Source organism: Astyanax mexicanus, chromosome 6 (assembly GCF_023375975.1).
Source record: "Astyanax mexicanus isolate ESR-SI-001 chromosome 6, AstMex3_surface, whole genome shotgun sequence".
NCBI classification, from domain to species: domain Eukaryota; kingdom Metazoa; phylum Chordata; class Actinopteri; order Characiformes; family Acestrorhamphidae; genus Astyanax; species Astyanax mexicanus.
Window position 1 is genome coordinate 25,031,249 of NC_064413.1, and position 26,128 is coordinate 25,057,376.

Here is a 26,128-nt window from a genome sequence, read left to right on the forward strand (position 1 = left end):
ATCAACCCTAAAACATAACCTAAACCTAACCTTAACCATGAATCAACCCTAAAATCTAACCTCAACCATGAATCAACCCTAAAACATAACCTAAACCTAACCTTAACCATGAATCAACCCTAAAACATAACCTAAACCTAACCTTAACCATGAATCAACCCTAAAATCTAACCTCAACCATGAATCAACCCTAAAACATAACCTAAACCTAACCTTAACCATGAATCAACCCTAAAACATAACCTAAACCTAACCTTAACCATGAATCAACCCTAAAATCTAACCCTAAACCTAACCTCAATCATTAATCTTCTTTTCTTATGTATATGTTGTATGTCTTCCTATTGGGCCTAGAGCCTGTTATAAAGTTTAATAATTAATCAACCCTAAAACCTCAACCATGAATGAAACCGAAAATCTAACCCTAAACCTAACCTCAATCATTAATCAACCCTAAAACCTAATCCTAAACCTAACCTCACCTATGAATCTACCATAAAATCTAACCCTAAACCTAACCTCAACCATGAATCAACCCTAAACCTAACCTCAACCATGAATCAACCCTAAAATCTAACCTCAACCATGAATCAACCCTAAAAGCTAACCCTAAACCTAACATCAACCATTAATCAACCCTAAAACCTAATCTTAAACCTAACCTCAACCATGAATCAACCGTAAAATCTAACCCTAAACCTAATCTCAACCATAAATTAACCCTAAAACCTAACCCTTAACCTAACCTCAACCATGAATCAACCCCAAAACCTAACCCTAAGCCTAACCTCAACCAAGAATCAACCCTAAAACCTAACCCTTAACCTAACCTCAACCAACCCTAAAATATACCCATAGCCCAATCCTTAAACTAAACATTAAATTTAACCATAAAAGGGTTAAGTGTAGGGTTACATTCAATAGAGATTGAATTACTTTCACCTTAGAGTTTACTTGTGTTTAATACACAGCAGTTGAGCATCTATAAAGGCACCTATAATAGACAATCCAAATAAAGTGATACATTTTTAATTTATTTTTTTTAATTAGACAATTTTAATATACTTTTTTGTTGTATTTCTGTTTTTTTCTATTGATTCTTGTTTTTTGTTACCTGATGTTGTGAAGCTATATGCTATATAAATGCTATATCAATACTGTTATTCTATGTTTTCATTCTAACAATGCTCCTTACATATTTAACGTAGATTAAACTTTAGGTTGAACATACAGTGGGTCAAAAGTCTACAGTCACTTGTAAAAACATTTTTATTAGGCATTTTTTAAACTACATTTCCTTTTACAAAAGTAGAACAGTCTGAGTAAAAGATATAATTTAAAATTAAAGAAAACATTAGATTTTTTTATTTCTAGCATTTGTGTCTCATTTTTGCTTGAATGACACTGTGACTTGGTTGGACTTAACATTTACAAGTTTATGTAAACCTGATGAGTACACTGTTCAATGTACTTTGAAGGGTTCTCTAAGTGCTGCTACGAAAGAACCTTAACCACAAATCAGAAAACGTAAAGACAGTACAAAAAATAAAAAAATGATAAAAAGGTATGCTTTGCTCATACATTTACTTCAACTTATATTTGATTGCATACAGTATAAATTTGAGATATTTTACGTTTTGTCAGCTCAACTTCATCTCATTTATTATTAAACATTCCTACAATTCAGGACTGCAACACATTCCAATAAAAAAAACATTTCCCACTTTGTAGTGTGGCAGCAAGTTTGCCAAGCAGTGAAGTGTTTTACTGTTTCATTTTTCCTTAAAAAATCTCCACACATTCTTCACTGGGGGCAGACAAGGACTGCAGGCAGTCCAGTCTAGTCTGATTAATTATTCCTCAAAAGATCTGGAATACTGATTATCTGACCCCGTTACACATTTCCAGTATGTGAGGATCCATCCCTGATGCCTCCGAGCCCAGATAAATCAACAACACTTTAACATAGTGGCATTTGTGATTGCAACACTGCATTGTAGTGAACAACAAAGGTTTGCATTTTTTGACACTTTCTCACGTAGTTCCATCAGCTGTTGTTGAATGACTGTTCTGGATGCAGTGCTGTTTGGGGGATTGGAGATCACACAGAAATTTGCATTGTCCACACTTCCAAACTTTTTCTGATGTGGGGTGTAGGTCATACATACAGTGCGGTCCAAAAGCCTTAATTCACTGGTTTAAAAATGTATTGATTTACTACACTACAATGTACTACAATAAAACAGCAGAATAATCTGATAAAAATTATATTTCAATGACATTATAACTTGGTGGGCATGACCTTCACGAGTTTACTCAAAAGCCTGTATCAGTATGCGTACACTCATTGAGTATTTTGGACCAGTATCGTAACCTTTAAAACATTTTAAAACATGAGATTGAGTACCTTTTAAAGGTTTATGGTTTTTAAGTTCCACAAGACAAGTGTTCCTTAAGAAACCAAAGATGATTTTTCCATGGGATCTGTAGAAAGTGTAGATCAAATCCAGTTTGTTCAGAGCTTATAGTTTCATGATTTCATTTTATAGTATATATGCACAATACATCAAACATAGTGAGTATGGGAATATAGGAAAATACATGTTTCAACAAAACATTGCTAGAAAGTACAAAAAAACCCCAAAGGACCTGTATTAGACACTTTCCCAATTTACTTTATATCATTTATACCAAGAAAATGATCTAATAAAACCTTAACCTTTATGTACAAAGACAGTTGAAGTACTAAATGTACTTTAGGATTATACTTATGTAGAAATCTGCAGAATCTTTAGAATATTTATTCTTCTTTACTTAATGTATATTATAATGCACCTATAATTTACAAAAATTACTGCATGTAGAATTTAATTCCACTCTTTTCCCTCATTTGTGTTTGTATGCAACAAATCCTCAGGCAGTGAAATGTACTGTCTAAACTGAGTGCCAAAATTCACACATAGCCTCATTATGATAAACACAGTCTGCTGAGAGAGTCCTATTTCAAAGTCACGGTCCAGCCTATAGTTTAGAGGTTAGATATTTAACACCTTCCCGTGGTGGTAGTCGGTTACACTGTGAGAGGGAGAAAGGGAACGGGAATATAATTCACACTTACTGCAGTTGACTTGCACCTTGTGCTGAGTTCCTTAACCTTTACCCTTCTGTCTACACTTAACATGCCATGGTGTTAATCTTCTACCCATTTGCCACCTTGCAGTGTTGATGTCTGAAGGACGCTTAAGGCACTAACGAGAAGCGGTCAGCACCTCAGCTCCTGGGTGACACAGACACAGAAGCTTCCAAATGAGAGATTACGTATTACTTGACAATTGTAAGAAGTTATATTGTCTTTGATGGACCTTTAATTTACATATTCTATCAAAAATATCTGGTTTGTAAAAAATTCATAGTCTTAAAACCGAAGCACTATAATCTTATACCCTTCAAATTTGTCAAAATAGAGTGTTATGAAAAGCGTATTATAAATGTTTTAACTGCAAACAAAAAAGTAGTGTAAATGTCAATTCTGAATGACTTTTGAAAGTTTTTGATGCACATAAAACCTGAGTTAAGCTGGTCTGTGAGTAAAATAAGTGAACTTGGGAGCAGCATCCACAGAACAGGGTCATACACTGAAAATGACAACACATAAATGGATGAGGTCAGTTCGCACAAGCTGTTCTTCTCAATCACAGAGAAGCACTTGGCACAAATTTGGCTTGGTTATCTTTGTCCTCAAGTATAAAGGCAAGGAAACAATGCCGTTTCATCACCATGGGGCAGAGTGAAGCATTCACACCAGCTGGGAAGTGACCTTGGTTGTGCTTTAGAACTCAGAGACAGACAGCTGATGCCTCTCTAATATGGGTAAAAAAGGACCTGTGACAGCTTGAATGGGCAGACACTTAGTTAAGCCTTCAATCTAAATAAACAAGGTGTAGAATTGCTCAAAAGGTAACTAAAAATAGAAACAAAGCAAAAAGAATCACCTTTGAGACTTATTTTTTTGTCTATTAGAAGCTGTCTCTAAACTGATTTCTTGGTCATTAAATCCAAGGCATCCTGTGTAACTGAAGACTTCTAAGGATATTTAAGCCTTACATTATAATCAATATAAGTGAAACACAAAACATGTATCGATTTGTAACTGAAAAATATCTCCACCTACCTTAAGTGCATCTGAAATTACAGATGCGGTAGATATGACTATAACATTTAGGATGAATTAAGGGTGACTGTGAGATAAGGCCAAATGGAACTGTTTAGCTACGCAGGGTTTATTTTCTTGCATGAAGGGGAAAAAAAAACTATTTTTGCTGAGGTCTCACTGTGAAATCACAAAATGAACATATTCAGTATTACAAAAATGGATCATTTATTTGGCTATACTTTTTAATTAATGCCATGAAATCTCAAAAATGTTCCAAATCACCTAATCCTAATTCACCCTATGTGCAAACTGAACTATCTGTCTCTGATGTTCTGTCACGTCTCTGCATTTCTTTTCTCTTATGCATTATCCAGCTGGCATGCGTACGGCTCTCTTTTACCTCCCAGTGGACACTTGCAGTCATAACCTACACGAACAAAAAAAACTGACCCCACCACAATGCCGTCAGTAGTCCCACCAAACTGAGACACAACAATGCATCATATGGTGCCAGCAACCATATTTAGAGGAGCCCTTGCATTATAAAAGGGACTGAGGAGTAAGCAGCTCAGGACTGGTTTTCAATTGTGTCATCTAAAGGTAAGAAAAACTTCTCTATACCTCTCTAAACTCATTAGTAAAAAAAAAAGAAAAAAGTAGATTTACAAGTAGTTCTAGCAATTTTATTTCTACTAATTAAAACAGATGTTAGCGTATTAAAAGCACTGTATACTGCCCATTGTGTTAAGAGAACCAAACACAGGCATTTATCTTACTAAATTTTCTCTGTTTTCTTTTTTTTAGGGGGATCACCAGAACTTCTCGGAAAGGTGAAGCAGTTAATACAGGTAGATTTATTGATTAAAATTAATTTTCAAAGACAGTTGTATAGCTCTCCCAGGACCTACCCAAAGCAGAACTGTATTATATGTTTATTCAAATGAATATGTGTTCAGTGACTCAACAGTACTGTTCTCTGCACTGATCTCAGGGTGAAAGATGGGAGATGCGTTGATGGAGGAGTTTGGGCCAGCAGCCCCGTACCTGAGGAAGTCAGACAAGGAGCGTCTGGAGGCCCAAACTCGTCCATTTGACATGAAGAAGGAATGCTTTGTCCCTGATGCAGAAGAAGAGTATCTCAAGGCAACTATTACCAGTCGGGATGGTGACAAATGCACTTGTGAGACTTCTAAGGGAACGGTAAGAATCATATCTAATCCACCCCCAGCCACCCTTAACCACTGCCCAATCCACCTGCACACCTTTGACCATCCTCAACACCACACCAGACAACTCAAGAGTACATTAAAAAGGACAAAGCATCCTAAATGATAATACTCATATACTAAATACTGTAATACACTTTTTTTCTTTTTATAGTGAAAAAAAAGAGTTCTAACTGGATGGTTTACATCACTGCCCAAAAAGACATTATAATTATTTTATAGTATTATTTTGTAGTTATCCCTGAGTCTTATTATTCAATTAGGGTGCCTGTACACAATGGATGTAGATGTAAAATTTAATCCATTTAATCGAAACATTTCTTATTTAATACTTTCATTTTTACACTGAACACAAAGTATGAGCATGTTTATGTTGTATAAAGTGCTCTGCATATAACGAAATGTAATACAGCTATTTTTTTCCACAGACTGTGACCGTCAAGGAATGCGACGTTCACCCTCAGAACCCGCCAAAGTTCGATAAAATTGAGGACATGGCGATGTTCACCTTCCTGCACGAGCCTGCTGTGCTGTTTAACCTCAAAGAGCGTTATGCAGCCTGGATGATCTACGTGAGTTAAACATTTGTTTACCTGTTCAGTATACCTGTATACCTTTTTCTGTTCTTCTGTATCTGCCTGAAAATACTGAACCTAATTATTTTGTCACACAGACCTACTCTGGGCTCTTCTGTGTAACTGTCAACCCTTACAAGTGGCTGCCAGTGTACAATCAGGAAGTTGTTGTTGCCTACAGAGGCAAGAAGAGAACAGAAGCTCCTCCCCACATCTTCTCCATCTCTGACAATGCCTACCAGTACATGCTGGCAGGTATTTATTCATTTAATCATGGATTAATTAAAATAAGAACAAAACAAACTGCAGCACTGAATTTTCTGACATGCATTGTGTGTGAAGGTTTAGTCGTTAAGTCTTTGTGAATATAGTGTCTTTTTATGTAACAACAAATAACAACAAATGATCTTTTATTACAGATAGGGAGAATCAGTCTATTCTCATCACGTAAGTTTGCCTTTTGTTACAATTAGCTGTTAATTATTTTTCAAAGTACACTTATTTTCACTAAAATTCCTCCATGTACATAGTGGAGAATCCGGTGCTGGGAAAACTGTCAACACCAAAAGAGTCATTCAGTACTTCGCCAGCATTGCTGCAGGAGGTCCCAAGAAGGACACCAGTGACAAGAAGGTTGGAATAATCAGAGCTATTAAATGTTTTTTTACTGATTGACACCCTGAAAAAATACTGTTCCTAAAAACTGTCACTTCTTGCTGATCACCCAGGGTACTCTGGAGGATCAAATCATTCAGTGTAACCCTGCTCTGGAGGCCTTTGGTAACGCCAAGACCATCAGAAATGACAACTCCTCTCGATTTGTGAGTGTTTATGTGTTTTTACTTACAATCTTAAAAAATTAAGATCAGGGATTATTTTTGCTAAAGGCAACAGTCATATACAGAGCAAAAAAGAACAGGCCACTCAAAAAAAATATGTGGAGCCTCCTGCACTAAATGTGAATGTGATTTGAGTCCTTTCTATAGTGTATTCCTATGATAGTCATAAAAACTGTGGATCTTTGAGGAACTTTAAATGGATCATTTGGCATCCACTATCAAACCTGGCTCAAACTCTGATAATTCACATCTCCAGTGTTCAAATCTTACACTAGAAAACACCTCTTACAACATATACAACTTAACACTTCATGATCAATTTACATACTGCAATACCATAACTTCTAGCATGTCAGTATATACATTACCCATAGGAAATGTTTTAGGGCAATATTTCAAACATTTAATTTATATTTTTTAAATAGGGCAAGTTCATCCGAATCCACTTTGCTGCATCTGGAAAGCTTGCCTCTGCTGATATTGAGACTTGTAAGCATTATTTTATTCAACAATATGAATTTTAAAGAATATTGAATGAGAAACATTAATAACTGTGTCGGTTATTTTTGGGAAACCAGATCTTCTGGAGAAGTCCCGTGTCACTTTCCAGCTTAAAGCTGAGAGAGACTACCATATCTTCTACCAGATCCTGTCTCAGAGAAAACCTGAACTTCTGGGTCAGCAAAAAAATCTTTATTATTAATAATTCAATAAGTTTTCAAGAAGTATGCTTAACCCTGTTATGAAAATATCTCAATAAATAAACATCTCTTTCCTGTTTCACAGAAATGCTACTTATTACTGCAAATCCTTACGACTACGCCTACATCTCCCAAGGAGAGACTCAAGTGGCCTCCATTGATGATAGAGACGAGCTAATGGCCACTGATGTGCGTATAAAAACAGCTGTGTAGGCTTTCACGTTTTCATGTCTAGGATTTAAACAAATCCTAGCGGTTTGTGTATTCCACAGGAATAAAACATCAATCAAACATCAATCAATCAAGAAATCAACACAATTCACTTTTCACGATACACAATAAAAATTCACAAATACTTTTGGCTCTAGGAAGCTTTTGATGTGCTGGGCTTCACCCAAGAGGAGAAGAACAGCATCTACAAGCTGACTGGTGCCATTATGCACTATGGCAACATGAAGTTCAAGCAGAAGCAGAGGGAGGAGCAGGCTGAGGCTGACGGCACTGAGGGTCAGTGTGAACTCAAATATAAAACAATAACTTTGTGACACTTTAGTTAAAAAAAAAAGTTAATTCATCACCAGTCTTCTAGATTACAAACAAGTTATATCTAGTTAGTTTAATAGTCTTTATATTTTTTACAATCCAGATACGGATAAATCAGCTTATCTCATGGGTCTGAACTCTGCGGATCTCGTCAAGGCTCTGTGCCACCCAAGAGTCAAAGTAGGGAATGAGTGGGTCACCAAGGGACAGAATGTCCAGCAGGTAAAATCTGCCTGATGAAAACTGATGCATTAAATGCATAAAAGTTATAAAGATAATAATAGTACTTCTATAAACATCTATTTTATTTTGTTTATCTATCAGGTCTATTACGCTATTGGTGCACTGTCTAAGTCAGTGTACGAGAAGATGTTCCTTTGGATGGTTGTGAGAATTAACCAATCTCTGGACACCAAGCAGCCTCGCCAGTACTTTATTGGTGTGCTGGACATTGCTGGTTTTGAAATCTTTGATGTAAGCTCTTTTACTTTTGTCATATATATCACTAGGCTTAGGCTTTGATCAGTGTAGCAAAAAGTGCATACAAATGTGGAACAGACATAAATGACTGATCGACAATCATTTTATCACAACTACTACTGTATAATTGTGCTTTTCAGAGTCAACAAACAACATCCTTGTAGTTTAGCATTTACCTGAGTTAATGATATTTTCCTTCTCCTCCAGTTCAACACCTTTGAGCAGCTGTGCATCAACTTCACTAATGAGAAGTTGCAGCAGTTCTTCAACCACCACATGTTTGTGCTGGAGCAAGAAGAGTACAAGAAGGAGGGTATTGAGTGGGAGTTCATTGACTTCGGCATGGACTTGCAGGCCTGCATTGATCTCATTGAAAAGGTTAGTCATATATTTCACACAGACTAATATTAACATTTAGTATCTAAAAAAAGATGTGTGTGTGACGAACAGTGTATGTGTTTCTCTCTGTAGCCCATGGGTATCATGTCCATCCTTGAAGAGGAGTGCATGTTCCCCAAGGCCAGCGATGCTACATTCAAAGCTAAGCTTTACGACAACCACTTGGGCAAATCTAATAACTTCCAGAAGCCCAGGATTGTGAAGGGTAAACCCGAAGCTCACTTCTCCCTGGTTCACTATGCTGGTACTGTGGACTACAACATCATGAACTGGCTGGTGAAGAACAAGGACCCCCTCAATGAAACTGTTGTGGGGTTGTATCAGAAGTCCACAATGAAGTTGTTGTCTAATCTGTTTGCAAATTACGCCAGTGCTGATTCAGGTATGTGGACTTGATGAGGAATGGCTAATAATATTTTAGAAACAATAGAGACTTTATTCTCATATGGACAGGTTTTGTGTTTAATGTATGCTTAATCATAATGTATTTTGTCTTAATAGCCGCGGAAGGTGGTGGTGGAAAAGGCAAAGAAAAGAAGAAAAAGGGATCTTCTTTCCAGACTGTGTCTGCTCTTCACAGGGTGAGAAGAAGAGTTTGCAAAAATATTCAAAACTAGGGTTATATAGTGACCATTTGTGTTTAAAGTGTTATTTATACATAAATAACCAAAACATATTACTATATGTTATCAGTTTGATTCTGGATCATTGCTAAATATCTCCTTAAATAAGCTGCAACCTTTATCTTTAGTCTGCCACTTGAAATGCTCACTGTGACATAGCACCTATTTTTTAAACATTTTATAAAACTAGTATTTTGCATTTTATTTATTTATTTTACAATAGCTGTACTCAAAGATCATATGCTACTCATGTTCCATCTTTAGGAGAACTTGAACAAGCTGATGACCAACCTGAGATCAACTCACCCCCACTTTGTGCGCTGCATCATCCCCAACGAGACCAAGACTCCTGGGGCCATGGAGAATCCTCTCGTCATGCACCAGCTGCGCTGTAACGGTGTGCTGGAGGGCATCAGAATCTGCAGAAAGGGATTCCCCAACAGGATCCTGTACGGTGACTTTAAACAGAGGTAATGTTTATTTTTTGTCTGATACTTAAAACTTGCAAAACATGATTTTTTTTCTAGGTGCGAATTTTGTTTCTTCATCAATTACAAAAATAACAAGTTTCAAATCTGTATTACAAGGACAATTGGCTGGCCATTCAGCTACCCTGTAACTAAATGTAAGCGTGGTAACTTAAGGTACCTGGATAATATTGGCAAATGATACACTCTAGTAAATAAACGTGCTTTAAGTTGTTCTCTGAGCAATGCAACAGAATAGTGATGTTAACCTGCGGGCTGTCTCCCCCGGTGGGCCTCAGTGGGACCATTGGTCAGCAAAAATATTTAATATTTTCCTTTTGGCACATTTAAGATGATGTTAATTACAGCACAATTAACACTATATATTTAGATCTAGTGGATTGGTCTGGTATAGTACAGTCACATGATCCAAAAATCTAGCCGGTCGACTAACCGCCTAGTTAAGTTAATATTAGTGCAAACAGAAATACAAAAAATTAATACAAATATTTTTGTGTACAGGTACTACCCATCATGTGTAAATGTTTAAAAATATTTTACAGTAAAAGCTCCTTAGACATTTCACACCTATCAATTAATTGAATGGCTAGACGGTTTGTTGTTCTGTTTTTGCATTTTAATTATTTAAACACATTTTTAGATATGTATTGGCTAATGTGATGTCTCATGAGACATTAAAAATAATTTTACAAAATTAATAAACAAAAATTGAAAATGCAACATTTGAATCTAAGAGTATTCTCACATGAACGACGACTTGGACATTTTATCATCAATTTACATTGTTTTATAGTTTTGTGCAGTGTTACCAAAAATTTTTTAGCCAATCTTTTGAAAAATACATAGAACTGAACAAGTCATTAAACATTCTACTGCAAAAATTAAAGAGTATGTTTCCAGAATTTGAAGCCAAATTACATTTTAAATCATTCATTTTTTGACCATTTTAGATACCGTATCTTGAATCCTGCTGCCATCCCTGAGGGGACATTTATTGACAGCAGAAAGGGAGCAGAGAAACTGCTAGGTTCCCTGGATATTGATCACAACCAGTACAAGTTTGGTCACACCAAGGTACGACTTAATATAATTTTAATATAATTAATATCATTTTCAATATAATAAATGAACACACATCCACATAAAAAAAACACAATAGTATGTAGCTATTTACGTTATGTGTATTTTTTTGCCTGGTTACATAAAGATAAAACATACATAACTATTTTCTTATGACTTAAATCATAAAGGTATTCTTCAAGGCTGGTCTCCTGGGTACCCTTGAGGAGATGCGAGATGACCGTCTTGCTCTCATCATTACTGGTATTCAGTCCCGCTCTCGTGGTCTTCTCTCAAGACTCGAGTTCCAGAAGATTGTGGAGCGCAGGTATTATTTATAATATTATTTGATACTTTGTTCTGATGCCTCAGGAATTGCCTTTATTATTCAAAGTGAATAGTTCACAAATAAATATTTTTTTTAAATGTTTCACATTTTAGAGACGCCTTGCTTGTTATCCAGTGGAACGTCCGTGCCTTCATGGGTGTTAAGAACTGGCCCTGGATGAAGCTGTACTTCAAGATTAAGCCACTCCTAAGGTCTGCTGAGGCTGAGAAAGAAATGGCCAACATGAAGGAGGAATTCTTGAAGCTGAAAGAAGCCTATGCCAAATCTGAAGCTCGCAGAAAGGAGCTTGAAGAGAAAATGGTCACACTTCTCCAAGAGAAAAATGACCTGCAACTCCAAGTCCAGGCTGTGAGTTTACTGGTATATTTATTATAATAAATGTATACATAACTAAAGAATATACTTATTTATGATGTACATATTAACAGGAGCAAGATAATCTCTGTGATGCTGAGGAGAGATGTGAGGGTCTGATCAAAAACAAGATCCAACTTGAAGCAAAAACCAAAGAGCTGACTGAGAGACTGGAGGATGAAGAGGAAATGAATGCTGAATTGGTTGCAAAGAAGAGGAAGCTTGAAGATGAATGCTCTGAGCTTAAGAAGGATATTGATGACCTGGAGCTTACTCTGGCCAAAGTGGAGAAAGAGAAGCACGCCACTGAAAATAAGGTCTTGATTCTGTCTTTATTAAAATGTTTATAAAAAAAATGGAATTGGATGACAGATGGCTCATTTTTTTTTATCTCTTCCCAGGTTAAAAACCTGACAGAAGAAATGGCAGCTCTGGATGAAATCATTGCAAAGCTGACCAAGGAGAAGAAAGCTCTCCAGGAGGCCCATCAGCAAACGCTGGATGACCTACAGAGTGAGGAGGACAAAGTCAACACTCTGACCAAGGCCAAAGCCAAGTTGGAGCAACAAGTTGATGATGTCAGTGACTGTTTGTTGTTTAAATGTATACATATATGCACACATAGCATACAAATACTAAACATATGGACATATTTATTAAGTCCCATTGAGAAGATCAAACTAAAGTAGGCCTATTATGATCTTTCCAGCTTGAGGGATCCCTGGAACAGGAAAAGAAACTTCGCATGGATCTTGAGAGAGCTAAGAGAAAGCTTGAGGGAGACTTAAAGTTGACCCAAGAGAATGTCATGGACCTGGAAAATGACAAACAACAGCTGGAGGAGAGAATAAAAAAGTACTACAAAAATAATAATACAATTTTTTTGAAACAGTTATGACCAATTGAAACTCTTTAAAGTCCTCACTAACTGTATTTCTGCCACAGGAAAGACTTTGAGATCAGTCAGCTTAACAGCAAGATTGAGGATGAACAGGCATTAGCGGCACAGCTCCAGAAGAAACTGAAGGAGCTGCAGGTAATATAATAAAACATATCAAGAATATACCTTAATTCTTACTAATGTAAATGACTAAAATGGGCTTCTTCTGGAATTAGGCCCGTATTGAGGAACTTGAAGAAGAGCTAGAGGCTGAAAGAGCAGCCCGTGCAAAGGTTGAAAAGCAGAGAGCAGACCTGGCCAGAGAACTGGAGGAAATCAGTGAGAGGCTGGAGGAGGCTGGTGGAGCCACTGCTGCCCAGATAGAGATGAACAAGAAGAGAGAGGCAGAGTTCCAGAAGGTTCGCAGAGACCTTGAAGAGGCCACTCTGCAGCATGAAGCAACTGCTGCTACACTGAGGAAGAAACATGCTGACAGCGTGGCTGACCTAGGAGAACAGATTGATAACCTTCAGAGAGTGAAGCAGAAGCTGGAAAAAGAGAAGAGTGAACTGAGACTGGAGCTGGATGATGTGGTCTCCAACATGGAGCAGATTGTGAAGTCTAAGGTAAGCATATTTATTGTTTAAATGTCTTCAGTGTTTTATAAAGGTTTTAAAGTATTTACTGTTTAACTTATAATTGATTGTCTATGTTCTAGACAAACCTGGAAAAAATGTGCAGGACTCTTGAGGACCAGATGAGTGAGTACAGGACAAAATATGAGGAAGGACAGCGCAGCATCAATGACTTCAGCATGCAAAAAGCTAAACTACAAACTGAGAATGGTAAGGGCTTCAATTAAATGTGGTTGGTGCAAACCATGAATACAAAACCTACAAACAACTGAAATATCACTGTAATTCATCTCCAATCAAGGCGAACTTTCAAGACAGCTAGAGGAGAAAGATTCCCTGGTCTCTCAGCTGACCAGAGGAAAGCAGTCTTACACCCAACAGATTGAGGATCTCAAGAGGCAACTAGAAGAGGAAGTAAAGGTATTTCAACAGTTTGTAATTTGACTTTTCACAACGATCCAGCAGGTCAACAGATCAGATTTTTAACCAGCATCTTCCTCCAGGCTAAGAATGCCCTGGCCCATGCAGTGCAGTCTGCCCGCCATGACTCAGAGTTGCTGAGAGAGCAGTATGAAGAGGAACAGGAGGCCAAGGCTGAGCTGCAACGCAGTCTCTCCAAGGCCAACTCTGAGGTGGCCCAGTGGAGGACCAAGTATGAAACTGATGCCATCCAGAGGACAGAAGAGCTGGAGGATGCAAAGTAAGAAATCAGTATTCTGATTATCAGATATTTAATTATCACTACAACTTAAAAGAAACTTACTTAATATGTACTTTTTCTGGCCTGCCACACAGGAAGAAGCTGGCTCAACGTCTGCAAGATGCAGAAGAAGCTGTGGAGGCTGTCAATGCTAAATGCTCCTCTCTAGAGAAGACCAAGCACAGGCTACAGAATGAGATTGAGGATCTCATGGTTGATGTGGAAAGATCCAATGCTGCTGCTGCTGCTCTGGACAAGAAGCAAAGAAACTTTGACAAGGTGATAAGATCATGTGCGGCTTTTCTCAACGTTATGAAAATATAGCATTTTTCTTTGGTGATGGTCATGTATATAAATGTTTCTATACATCAAATCCATGCATTACCAGATTGCAACATGAATGAATGAAGCTATATAGAGACTGAGCTGTGTTGTAATAAAATCATATGTTTGGTACGGTACAGATTCTTGCAGAGTGGAAGCAAAAATATGAAGAGTCTCAGACTGAGTTAGAGAGTGCCCAGAAGGAGGCCAGATCTTTAAGCACTGAACTCTTTAAACTGAAGAACTCCTATGAAGAATCCTTGGATCATCTGGAGACCATGAAGAGGGAGAACAAGAACCTTCAAGGTAGTTATGTTTGTTACAATTGTCTGGCAAGCTGAAAGATATTACTTGTCCAGCATATAAATAACACCAACTGAGCAACATTTTCTTTCTTGTCAAACAGAGGAAATTTCTGATCTCACTGAGCAAATTGGGGAGAGTGGAAAGAGCATCCATGAACTTGAGAAAATACGTAAACAGCTAGAACAAGAAAAGAGTGAGATTCAGTCTGCTCTAGAAGAAGCTGAGGTACTATTGGTTGTTTTATCTTTACCAGTTCTATCTATGAAAAATATTAGTTTTAATTAGTCCATTAATTTGATTTTCTTGTCTGTGTCTAATAGGCCTCTCTTGAGCATGAGGAAGGAAAGATCTTGCGAGCTCAGCTGGAGTTCAACCAGGTGAAGGCTGATATTGAGCGTAAGTTGGCTGAGAAGGATGAGGAGATGGAGCAGGCCAAGAGGAACCAGCAGAGAGTGGTTGACACTCTGCAGAGCTCTCTGGAGTCTGAGACTCGCAGCAGAAATGAAGCCCTCAGGATTAAAAAGAAGATGGAGGGAGACCTCAACGAGATGGAGATCCAGCTCAGTCAGGCTAACAGGCAGGCCTCAGAGGCACAGAAGCAACTCAAAGGTCTCCATGGACATATGAAGGTATATGAAAACATTATTGGAGGTTGCATTTCATTAATCTTTGTCTTACATTAGCTGTGAAATTAAGGAACTGCCTACAAATAAACACTTTATCTTTTAGGATGCTCAACTGCAGTTAGATGATGCTCTTCGTGGTAACGATGATCTCAAAGAGAACATTGCCATTGTGGAGAGACGCAACAATCTGCTGCAGGCTGAACTGGATGAGTTGAGATCTCTGGTGGAGCAGACTGAGAGAGGCCGCAAACTGGCTGAGCAGGAACTGCTGGATGTCAGCGAGAGGGTTCAACTCCTCCACTCTCAGGTATTATACAGATTTACTAGCTTCTTAAATTAAATCACGCAGAAGCCATAATATGGACAGTATAATATAAGCAATCTTTTACATTTCAGAACACCAGCCTGCTGAACCAGAAGAAGAAGCTGGAGGGAGACACATCCCAGCTTCAGACTGAGGTAGAGGAGGCTGTCCAAGAATGCAGGAATGCTGAGGAAAAGGCCAAGAAAGCCATCACTGATGCTGCCATGATGGCAGAAGAGCTGAAGAAGGAGCAGGACACCAGTGCTCACTTGGAGCGCATGAAGAAGAACATGGAGCAAACCATCAAGGACCTGCAGCACCGTCTGGATGAAGCTGAGCAAATCGCAATGAAGGGTGGCAAGAAGCAGGTCCAGAAACTGGAGGCCAGGGTGAGGAAACATCTTAAAATAGCATAAAAATAACATAAAAACAGCACAGCATATTAAACATAGATAAGTATTATAACCGGTTGGATCTAACATGAGCTCAATCGTTTCTTGCAGGTGAGAGAGCTTGAAACTGAGGTGGAGATAGAACAGAGAAAGGCCAGTGATTCTGTGAAAGGTGTTCGTAAATATGAGCGACGCATTAAGGAGCTCACCTACCAGGTAAACCACTCTTTTTTGTATCAAATCTAATTTTTCTATAGTAGTTCTAGTGCCAAAAATATTATTATTATGAAAAAAGCATGCATACAATATGGCATGTTGTAAAATTAATAATGACAAAATATGTATTGCACCATAAAGTGTCTTTTCTTCTACAATTAGCATAGTATGAGTCAAAAGCACAGCAGTGTTTCCTGGACAAAGACTTACTGTAACTATTATCTCACAGACTGAGGAGGATCGTAAGAATCTGGCCCGTCTTCAGGACTTGGTGGACAAACTGCAGCTGAAGGTTAAATCCTACAAGAGATCTGCAGAGGAAGCTGTAAGTAATAGACTAATTTAAACATCATATACATTTGTGACAGCTTTTTTGACATGACTGATAAAATGCATGCTTAATTCAAATATAAATTATTTATTTTTTAGGAGGAGCAGGCCAATTCCAGTCTTGGCAAGTTTCGCAAGCTGCAGCATGAGCTGGATGAGGCTGAGGAGAGAGCTGATATTGCTGAGTCTCAGGTCAACAAGCTGAGAGCCAAAAGTCGTGACACTGGCTCTAAGGTGAGTGGGTTTTTCAATGAAACAATATATTAAATATAGTTATAGAAGTGATAATTGTCATATTTCAAGACAATTGAATGAATGTCCTTGTACTATTGTGCAATAATATCATCAAATAATAATATAGAATATATTACAAATAACATACAGTTGTGTATGAAACTTCAGACACTTTGGCCAATTGACACACTTTTGAAATAGTTTTTATTAATTATTATTTATTTTCGACATTATTATTTATTTATTTTATTTTATTCCTCAATGTGGCCTGAAAAAAAGTTCGGGCACCTTACAGAGCCAAGACTCCTTCATGAAGATTATGTTTATGTGAGCAACACTGTGCAGAAGAATGTTAATGTGTTAATTTAAAAGACTTCTTAAACTCTTCAAAATGTTTGGTTTTTGGCATTTTTCCTCACTTGTATAACTTAGGAAGAACTCCATTTGAACTACTTTGCTTCTATTTACAGACTAGTAAATCATAAAAGTATCATAAAGGTGAGAATAAAGGGTTAAGGTCCTGACTCTGTAAGGTGTCCAAATGAATGCACAAAAAATATTATTTTTTTATGTTTAATGCTATAAAAGTTTGTTAACTTTATGAACTTTTATGAACGGCAATTCACAAAAATACGGTTTGTGTTTAGCTTTATTATCAAAGTAATCCTAATGTATGGGATGCAATTAGCGGGAGTGGTAACTGGGGGCAGTGGTGAGTCAGCATTTAGAGCATCAGGCCATCAGTAACAAGGTTGTTGTTTTGTTTCCTGGGTTTGACAGGCAGGCCATGTGTTCTCACTGTTTCACTACATGTGTCTTCTGAGTGCTGCTCACTGGTGTGCCTATGTGTATTTACTGCACAATTGGGTTTAAAGTGGAGGCTCAATTCCATCTGTGCCCCACAAAATATATTGTTTATATATAATTAATGGTCTTCTACTTGGTTGGACATATTAAAGAAGTATACATATAACATTTCTTTGTTTTTCCACTTTTCAGAAAGGACATGATGAAGAGTGAAGCTCTCACATGGACCTCAGTCACAAGCTTGTTTTCTGTGATTCAGAAGTTCTTTACCTGTAGCTGTATAGAATAAAGTTAATGTGCATTGAAACATCTGTCTGTGTTGTAAATGTGATATAAGAACCCCTCTATCATGGTTGTATGGACCTGGTTCTGGAGATTTAGCTAATCTAATAAACCTGATCAAAGCAATGGAAGCATTTCAGGGGCATCTTAACACCAGAGCAAAGAGTGAGGAATTTAAACTACATAAGATGACAAATCTCCAGGATCAGAAAAGGGAACTCATGCATTAGAATTAGAATAGTTGTCTATCTGCACCATTGTGCGTTTACTTTGGTATTAGTCGCATTATTATCTACAGACAGTATCATCTTTGGTAGTGGTTCTCAATCCTGGTTCTGGAGTACCACTAGATTGTAATTATACACTGCACTTTTTCTTTCCCTAATCAGTTCACTTAAATAATAATAATAATAATAATAATAATAATAATAATAATAAAAAAATGTTGTGATTATCAGCATTAACTGATTATCAGGAAATAAGCAAGATAATTGTACTCCAGGGCTAGGATTAAGAACTACAGAATATGAATGCTTGGTATATTTGCAGAAAACAAAGTGATTAAGTTAATGATATTTTCCACTATTCAGAAATTTTGAAAATAAAAACTTACCAGAAAGCAGATGAGCAGAGGACAGTCACACAGTGCTTGAGCGTTGAGTACTAATGTTATTTGCTAATAAAGAAATGTAAATGTAACTTTTATTAATTTTGTTATTTATATATTAAGTAACATTATTTTTATTGGCACTACAATCCAGTGTACTCAAGATTTAGGCATAGACTAAACTGCAGCATGAGGGTAAAAAAGAAAAACAAAGTATAATCAATGATAATCTGTTGACTGTGGCTGCTGATAATGAGAGACTATTTTAATGGCCAGTTTTTATTAAATATAATTCCATTTTCAAACTTTAATAATAATTAAACCAGCGTGCTGCTTACACATTTCACAGTAAAGGATAAAATGTCTGACCTGTGTGTGTAAAACTGATGTAGAAATACAAACGCTTATTTATAAAGTAAGAAAATAAAATAAAATTAAAATTTGTGCTAAAGAAACCCTAAGCCATACATAAATTAGCATATTAATGTGGGTCATTTTGGACACGTGTGCATTAGAGGGTAGTGATACAAAAAGAGGTTTAATTTAAAAAGTAGAAAAGGAAAAAATAAAATAAGGATGAATGATGATCAAAAACAAGTTAATTGAAAAATACCTAAAATTCTGAATAACCAAATTAATTTATTGGTACGATATATCATACAAACTCTCAGCCATACATGAAGTTACATAGAAAATGAATGCGGGTCATTTTTGTTGTGCATTAGAGGGCTAGTGCTTTTATAACAAAATAGTAGTGTTTTTTTTTTATAAAAGGGCCAAAATAAAATAAGGGTGTACTGTGTTTAAAAACAAGTTAATTGAGAAATACCTAGAATACTGAATGATTCAAATAACTTATTGCAAAGATATAAAAAATGTTAACTCCACGTTGCACATCAAATGGTTAAACTAACTAACTGACCTCAGCTTTCATAATGACACACCAGTATTAATTAATATCAGTTATTAATTAATAATTAACTACATTAATTTAATTGTATTGGTTTATTTTTTAGATAATTTCTGTCAGAATGGTATACATATTCCCAGATATATTAGCTGTACTTTGATACCTGTATATACCACTAATTATTTAATTGTATCTTTGGGTATGGACATCTATCTAATTCTGTATCTCAGTCTCAGTGACTCGGTAAGGATGAGCAACATCACTAATTTTCTTCCTTAACTCCAGTACAGTAAATTGTGTATGCTGTATGCTAATCTTGGTAATAATAAATACTGACATTTAGAAATGTCTTCTCAGGCACATTAAAATATGATTTTACTGAAACATTAAAATATGGTTTTACTGAAACTTTAAAATATGGTTTTATTAAAACATTACAATGAAACACAGTAAAAATTAAAAGTTCTTCACAGGTTTATATTAATTTTTTAAATTTTAATTCTTGAGGTATTAAGTCAATATTTTTTCTCTTTTTAGAAGGCTGATAATGACTGCTAACTACAGACAGCATTTGAATGATTTCTCATAAATAATTCTAAACAGAAAAGCCTACTCAAATTGTTTGTGTTCACATAATGTTATTACATTACATGTTTATTATATAAATATCATATTCAAATAGAATCCTACATCTTAATATTATAATCACACCTAATATTTTCTGTCTCTGGATTGAATTGAATCTGCTAATGCTAATCTTCTAGCTACACTATTTAAATTACACACTCAGTCCCATACATTGTATACTGCTGAGATCATTACCCGCCCTAAAAAGCTACTAATGTTTCCAATCAAAATGAAGAAAAAAAAAACACAATTGGTAACTCTACTTGTCAAAACTATTAGCTTATTAATGAGAATTAATGAGACTAGCTAGCTAGCTACCCATAGCACTTTACAACAAGGGCTGCCAATTTTAAAACAAAAGTTTAAAATATATATACTTTTTTTCCTTTTTTGCATCATTCATCACTGACATTTTTAGCTAATTAGACTTTCCCGGACAGGATTAGCGTTAATTATTGACCCAGATTATTATAATTATTTGTTGGAAATGGTATGATAAGTAAGTTTTGGAACAATAATGGTATAAGAAAGTAAAACTGTCTTACCATCTTTCTTCGGGTACAGGGAAAGTTGTATTGCCTGCATGTGTAGCTGAAAGAGAGATAGAGAGAGAGTGAAAGTGATTAATTATAGTTATACATGATTAAGTGCAATGATTAGCAAGACATTCATTGCTCATTCATTAATTTCTATAATAAAATTTCATATATAAGTGCGCACATATTCTCACTGTACTTTAAAAGCTTCCACTTACAGACACTTAAAGAACAAAAATGTTAAACTCACCAGCACCCCTGTTTTCTGAATAAACAAATGAAGTTCTTCTACTAGACTGTTACAAACCTGCTACATGCTACAAGTGAACAAACAGATGTGAAGGGAAGTGAACTAAACGTACTGGTTTGAGTTAATGATGCTGTAGCCAACACTATGGTGCTGATTGAAGGAGGAGCTGGCAGGGAACAGCTGAGTATGAGGAGGAGGTGTCCAAAAGTTCACTTAAGAAATCACAAGGCAACAACCTTCAATCATTCACAGTTATATTAAGACCAGTTCTGAATGCCACAAGTACATATTGTCTTTGATGGGGGGTCCCAGGCACACAAAAGAGTGTGAAGGGCTTGCTGATATTTTAAGAGTTTAAAATTCCTTGCTGCTTGTTGTAAATATCTTTTTGCATTTGTATTTTTAATAAAAAAAACTTTTATATAATGTCAGAAAGATGCATAAAAAATTTTCATGAAACAAGTCAAGTAACTCATAATTTAAACCAATATTACTTGTTATTTTGGCCACTGAAAAAAGTGTGCCCTAGTTTTCATGAAAATGTTAATAGAAGGCCATGTAACCCAAGTAGCATGCAGGGTCCAAAAAGGTTGCCAGAATTTGCAAGGTGCTATAATTTATGTTGGGACCTTCATAGAAAGACCACCTGCTACCCCCCAGATCTCAATGCACCACACTAGGCTAGCTGTTCTTCTCAATCAGAGAGCGGCACCCAGGAGGAATTTCACAGGGTTATCTTCGTCCCCAAGGACAAAAGGAAGGAAACAATGCTCCGTAAACAATGCTCCGTCACTTTGCCCCCCCAGCTGAAAGGACAGCAACAGACGTCAAGGTCTATATGTATCAAAGATCCAAGGGGGTGTTAAGGACACAACAACTGTCTTTTTAAAAATAAGCCAAGTACTTTTTCTTAATTGCTATTGTGTTTTATGCCTAGTGATGCTTCTGGAATTTATTTGGCTTTAATTATAAAATTTTAGATTTTATCCATACATATGCAGGTATACGCAACAAAGTTATAGATAAAGTTTCTATTGTGTATTAATATTACAATACTAGAAATGAGTGCCGTCCCTGACCTGACCCTCACATTAGTTTGTTCCAACTGGTGTGCAAAGCACAGGCCTGCATGGCCAGGGGTCACACAAAATGTAATATACACTTATATAAAAGACATTTATATATACATATATATCATCTCAAAGTATGTGCTTATATATGTTAATAAAAAGACTTTTGCATATTAAAAACATGACATATGTACACTGCAAATAATATTACATGAAAATGAATACTACAGACATGTATAATACATTCAAATTTTATTCTAGGTATTTAATATATGTTATGTCTACATAAGGACGAATGTATGTGTTAAAAATATATCACCTAATAGTTAACTTTTAATGTTTTTGCACTTTACTTCTATGCTAATGCACATCATTATTTGTAAGTGGCTTTGGTAAAGGCGTCCACTAAATGCAATGTAATGTTACGTATATGGAAATATCACTCTAGATATTGGCGCATATACAGCTCAGAAAAAAATAAGAGACAGCTGAAAAATGATAAGTTTCTTTAATTTTACCAAAATAAAAATATAATCAAGAGGAAGATGGATGATCACAAGCCATCAAACTAAGCTGAACTGCTTGAATTTTTGCACCAGGAGTGGCATAAAGTTATCCAAAAGCAGTGTGTAAGACTGGTGAAGAAGAACATGCCAAGATGCATGAAAGATGTAAATAAAAAACAGGGTTATTCCACCAAATATTGATTTCTAGACTCTTAAAACTTTATGAATATGAACTTGTTTTCTTTGCATTATTTGAGGTCTTAAAGCTCTGCATCTTTTTTGTTATTTGAGCCATTTTTAATTTTCTGTAAGTAAATGCTGTAAATGACAATACTTTTATTTGGAATTTGGGAGAAATGTTGTCCGTAGTTTACAGAATGAAACAACAGTGTTCATTTAACTCAAACATATACCTATAAATAGCAAAATCAGAGAAACTGATTCAGAAACTGAAGTGGTCTCATATTTTTTTCCAGTGCTGTATATCATATATTACATTTCCCTATGGTTATGTATGGATGAAAAATTAAGATATTTTTTTTCAGTCAAACACACAAAAGATCTAACTGAATTATTATTAAAACAATTTAACCACATATTAGGTAACAACTGCTTGATGGCTAGATTATCACTGTATCAAACTCATTTAACACACAACACACTTGTGTGTACAGTTATTCTATTAGACATTGATGTGCATTGATTGAACATTTTGTGACACTTGTACAAAAATGTGTACATCTGAAACTGTGCAGGGAAGTTCATACCCAGGACTAAAGTTAAAAACTACAAAAATAATACTTACTGCACAAACTAAGAACTGTCTAGATAATCAAGGTAGCGTGTACATTCACTATAAAAAGTCCAACTTACCAAACTATTTTTTATAGTTTTATTATTTTACAGTTTAATTTTTAAGAGTGTTTCTCACTTAGAATAAGAATTGCACTCATTAATGAGACAATTCACACATTGAATATGTTTTGTCTTTTTAAAAATCTGAAGGTCTCATTATCAGGAGTGCTGTATGTTTTTTTTTGCAGTGTGTGCCATACTGCTGAAATTCAGATTCCCTTTCAGCCCCTTGACGACTCAATCAGATAGTATGAATGTATTGGCATTGCGATATAAAGACAGCAGACTCCCTTGATACACAGTTGCTATGTTACAGTAAAGAGAGTTGGCCATCTGTCTGATCAAATGGCAAAGTCAAATGTTTAGCGTTCTTCTTCACACATATTGAGGCACCCCACAATGCTCTATAGCTGAAAGTATGACATGACCTGTAGCAGGCTTCATATAGAGCAAGAATAATTCTTTATGGATGTTTACTGCTCTTGCAATTCTACAGCATAGTGAACAAGTCAGCTCTATAGATATTTATATTGTGGCTGAGACACAAAAACCCTGACCATCCTAAATATGTTTTTTTTTTTCCTGTTCTGTTTATGTATATGAACATGACAGTTGCTATTAATATTGTGCCCTCATTTTTTGATAAAGGACCTATAGAAATGCAACAAAAATGATGTGCACTGTTAAGCAAGTTTTTTTTTTCCTTTTCCTGTAATTTGTAGAGATTGTGTTTGACAACAGTATTTATTCCATTGTATTGATGTTGTAAACAAATGTATGATATCTTATATTTATAGGTAAATATGTAAACATTTGATCTGGATCGGCAGAGACCCACAGGCCTGTGTAAAGGCTAATACAAGAATAAGTTGAGTAAAGTTTTATTCATGAACACATATAGTCTAAAGTGTCTAACATGAGGCCTGTTTTGAATTTGTTGTAAAAAAAAAAAAAAAAGTAATATTAATGTTATTTATTACATAATATAATAAGATAGTTACCCTTTCATTCATAGCATGTTAAAGAGGATAGAGTATACAGATACACATTGGAATATTTTAAATATATAGTTTACTGATATGCAGATATAAGGTACTGATAGCAATAAGGCTTTGCATTGTATAACTAATTTTGGTACTACATTTGACTCTTTATGAGCTGATGTTAATAGAGGGTAAAACAGAGATTAAAATTTACTTCTATGTCATTTGGCTGCTGTAGATGAATGTAGTATTAGGATGCTTACCCAAAGACTCTTATAAGTGTAGCATTGTATGTCTGCTATAAACAAAAAAATGTTTTTTGCATTTTTAAAATAAAAAAGGCCTAAATTCACATCACTGGTTTGAATGTCACCACATATTTCTTTCAGGACTATATCGTAAACAGCACATGATTGAATTGACTAAGACAATTTCCACTTACAGCCTTTTGTCTGATCCTATAGGTAGCAGCTATGCATGCCACATACTGTATGTAGGCTTTACACTTCTTTATAGTTCAATGGAAGCTGTGAAGCCTTAACAAGTTAGAAGGTCAGCCACCCGGTGGCATCTTACTCTCAGCACACATTCTAATAACAACACACATTTGTACATTAGGAATGGAACTTGTTGCAAACTTATCTTCATATATAGCAGCTGCATTCAGCAGCACTAAAACTTACAGCTTAATTCTAAAGTAATTACATTAGGCTAATTTTCACATTCACACATTAGTGAAGCTCAATGTAGTATGTGTGTAGTACTGCTTATTGCTGAACTAAATAAGTGGGAGAAAAATATATAATTAAATGTAGCACATGCAAAATGAACAGCATATTTCATATTGAATGTGCTAAATTCAGCAACTAAACAGAAATTGGGCTCTAAATGTTTATTTTACCTATAAAACCAACATACATATTACTGTAATTGACAATCACTTTATATAAATACTGAATTCCATATATCTATCGTATTTGTGTGTTTGTAGTCAGTGCAAATCTTCTGAAAAATGGTCAAATAAAAATGGTGAAATTTAAATATGGGGTTAACAGAGCCGTGTCCACAAACTTTTGATTTTTGATAATACGGTATATGAACTGGTTTACACTGTGTAGTGACGTAACAATTCAAAAATGTTCAACAAGTGTGAAATGACATTATTGCTTCTATGCTTGTGCCAAATCCTGTGTTCGTATGTTAAAGAATGAGACCTGTGGAGATGATTTTTGGTTAGAAGTCAATGGACACATTTCAGTGAATTCCTATCAGAGTGTTTGGCAAACGAACAAATTATGAACACTTCACAATTTGTTATCAATATCTCAAAAACTGCAGCTTCAAAAAATGAATATGCAATTGGAATAACAAAAGAAAAATGATACTAATTCAAATTTAAAATACAAAATTCACTAAAAATGACAATAGTGTCTTGCATTGATCACCAGTCAAATTGCAATTTTCCACATATTCATGATATTTTATGTTTTAAAAAGGTACTGCCAAGCTGCTGTTAGAAAGAGGTTACTATCAGAGATTTTAGTCTTAGAATGCAAAAAACCTTTATCACCAAAAGGCAATTTACAAAACGAAAACAATTACTAACTTATAATGACTGGATTTTAATTCAAGATATTTTGGAGTATTTCTATTGGTCCATGTGTTTTTTCTAATCTGGTGCTGCCCAAACTGCTTTTCAATACTTTAAAATGTTTAAGATCCTGGACCTGCTCTTGCTTTATCAAGAAAACCGTGGACGCATTGGTGACTTGTGAGGAAACACATAGGAAAATGACCCAGCATTTATTGAATTCAATGCAGACAGGACACCAAATATGCTGTTCAGTCCCATAATAACACATTTTTTAGTTTTTATGTGGGTACTGAGTAATAAAGCTATCAAATCTGAGTTTATTTGATACAAACTACGATACTATTCTGTTATGTGAGAATCATATA

At 35.7% G+C, this 26,128-nt stretch overlaps 1 protein-coding gene and 4 long non-coding RNA genes across 5 annotated transcripts in view; 1 reads left to right on the top strand and 4 right to left on the bottom strand.

Annotated features, from left to right (window-relative positions):
• Window positions 1–750, bottom strand: part of LOC125802426 (uncharacterized) — a 1,378-nt gene extending 628 nt beyond the window's left edge. The window contains exon 1 of the long non-coding RNA XR_007439556.1: window positions 20–750. This is a non-coding gene — a long non-coding RNA (uncharacterized LOC125802426). The remainder of the gene's footprint in view (window positions 1–19) is intronic.
• Window positions 1–9,935, bottom strand: part of LOC125802425 (uncharacterized) — a 15,138-nt gene extending 5,203 nt beyond the window's left edge. Inside the window, exon 1 of the long non-coding RNA XR_007439555.1 lies at window positions 9,846–9,935. This is a non-coding gene — a long non-coding RNA (uncharacterized LOC125802425). The remainder of the gene's footprint in view (window positions 1–9,845) is intronic.
• LOC125802424 (uncharacterized) overlaps window positions 1–15,184 on the bottom strand; it is a 24,644-nt gene extending 9,460 nt beyond the window's left edge. Inside the window, exon 1 of the long non-coding RNA XR_007439554.1 lies at window positions 15,098–15,184. This is a non-coding gene — a long non-coding RNA (uncharacterized LOC125802424). The remainder of the gene's footprint in view (window positions 1–15,097) is intronic.
• Window positions 4,739–17,850, top strand: LOC107197820 (myosin-7). Its single transcript, XM_049480448.1, has 39 exons — window positions 4,739–4,753; window positions 4,958–5,001; window positions 5,145–5,353; window positions 5,808–5,951; window positions 6,053–6,209; window positions 6,374–6,401; window positions 6,485–6,587; window positions 6,683–6,775; window positions 7,219–7,282; window positions 7,372–7,470; window positions 7,580–7,683; window positions 7,863–8,001; window positions 8,141–8,259; window positions 8,362–8,511; window positions 8,725–8,895; window positions 8,989–9,298; window positions 9,418–9,497; window positions 9,804–10,009; window positions 10,978–11,101; window positions 11,278–11,414; window positions 11,528–11,783; window positions 11,864–12,106; window positions 12,191–12,367; window positions 12,499–12,644; window positions 12,735–12,825; window positions 12,906–13,295; window positions 13,388–13,514; window positions 13,606–13,724; window positions 13,808–14,004; window positions 14,100–14,283; window positions 14,469–14,634; window positions 14,735–14,859; window positions 14,955–15,263; window positions 15,364–15,567; window positions 15,657–15,953; window positions 16,068–16,172; window positions 16,402–16,497; window positions 16,602–16,736; window positions 17,736–17,850. The coding sequence occupies exons 3-39, from the start codon at window positions 5,153–5,155 to the stop codon at window positions 17,754–17,756; spliced, it is 5,817 nt and encodes a 1,938-aa protein (XP_049336405.1). The 5' UTR covers window positions 4,739–4,753; window positions 4,958–5,001; window positions 5,145–5,152; the 3' UTR covers window positions 17,757–17,850.
• A 408-nt stretch (window positions 17,851–18,258) lies between these two features.
• LOC107197821 (uncharacterized) lies at window positions 18,259–20,999 on the bottom strand. The gene is made up of 3 exons (XR_001518797.3): window positions 20,756–20,999; window positions 20,515–20,560; window positions 18,259–18,501 (listed from the first exon to the last, which is right to left on the bottom strand). It is a non-coding gene; the product is annotated as an uncharacterized LOC107197821 (long non-coding RNA).
• Between the last annotated feature and the right edge of the window lie 5,129 nt (window positions 21,000–26,128).

Coding starts and splice junctions, on each gene's coding strand:
- LOC107197820 (XM_049480448.1), top strand. CDS start 5,153: ATGGGAGATGCGTTGATGGAGGAGTTTGGGCCAGCAGCCCCGTACCTG. Junction 5,354..5,807: donor GTGAGACTTCTAAGGGAACG/GTAAGAATCATA, acceptor TTTTTTCCACAG/ACTGTGACCGTCAAGGAATG. Junction 15,264..15,363: donor GTCTCCATGGACATATGAAG/GTATATGAAAAC, acceptor TTTATCTTTTAG/GATGCTCAACTGCAGTTAGA.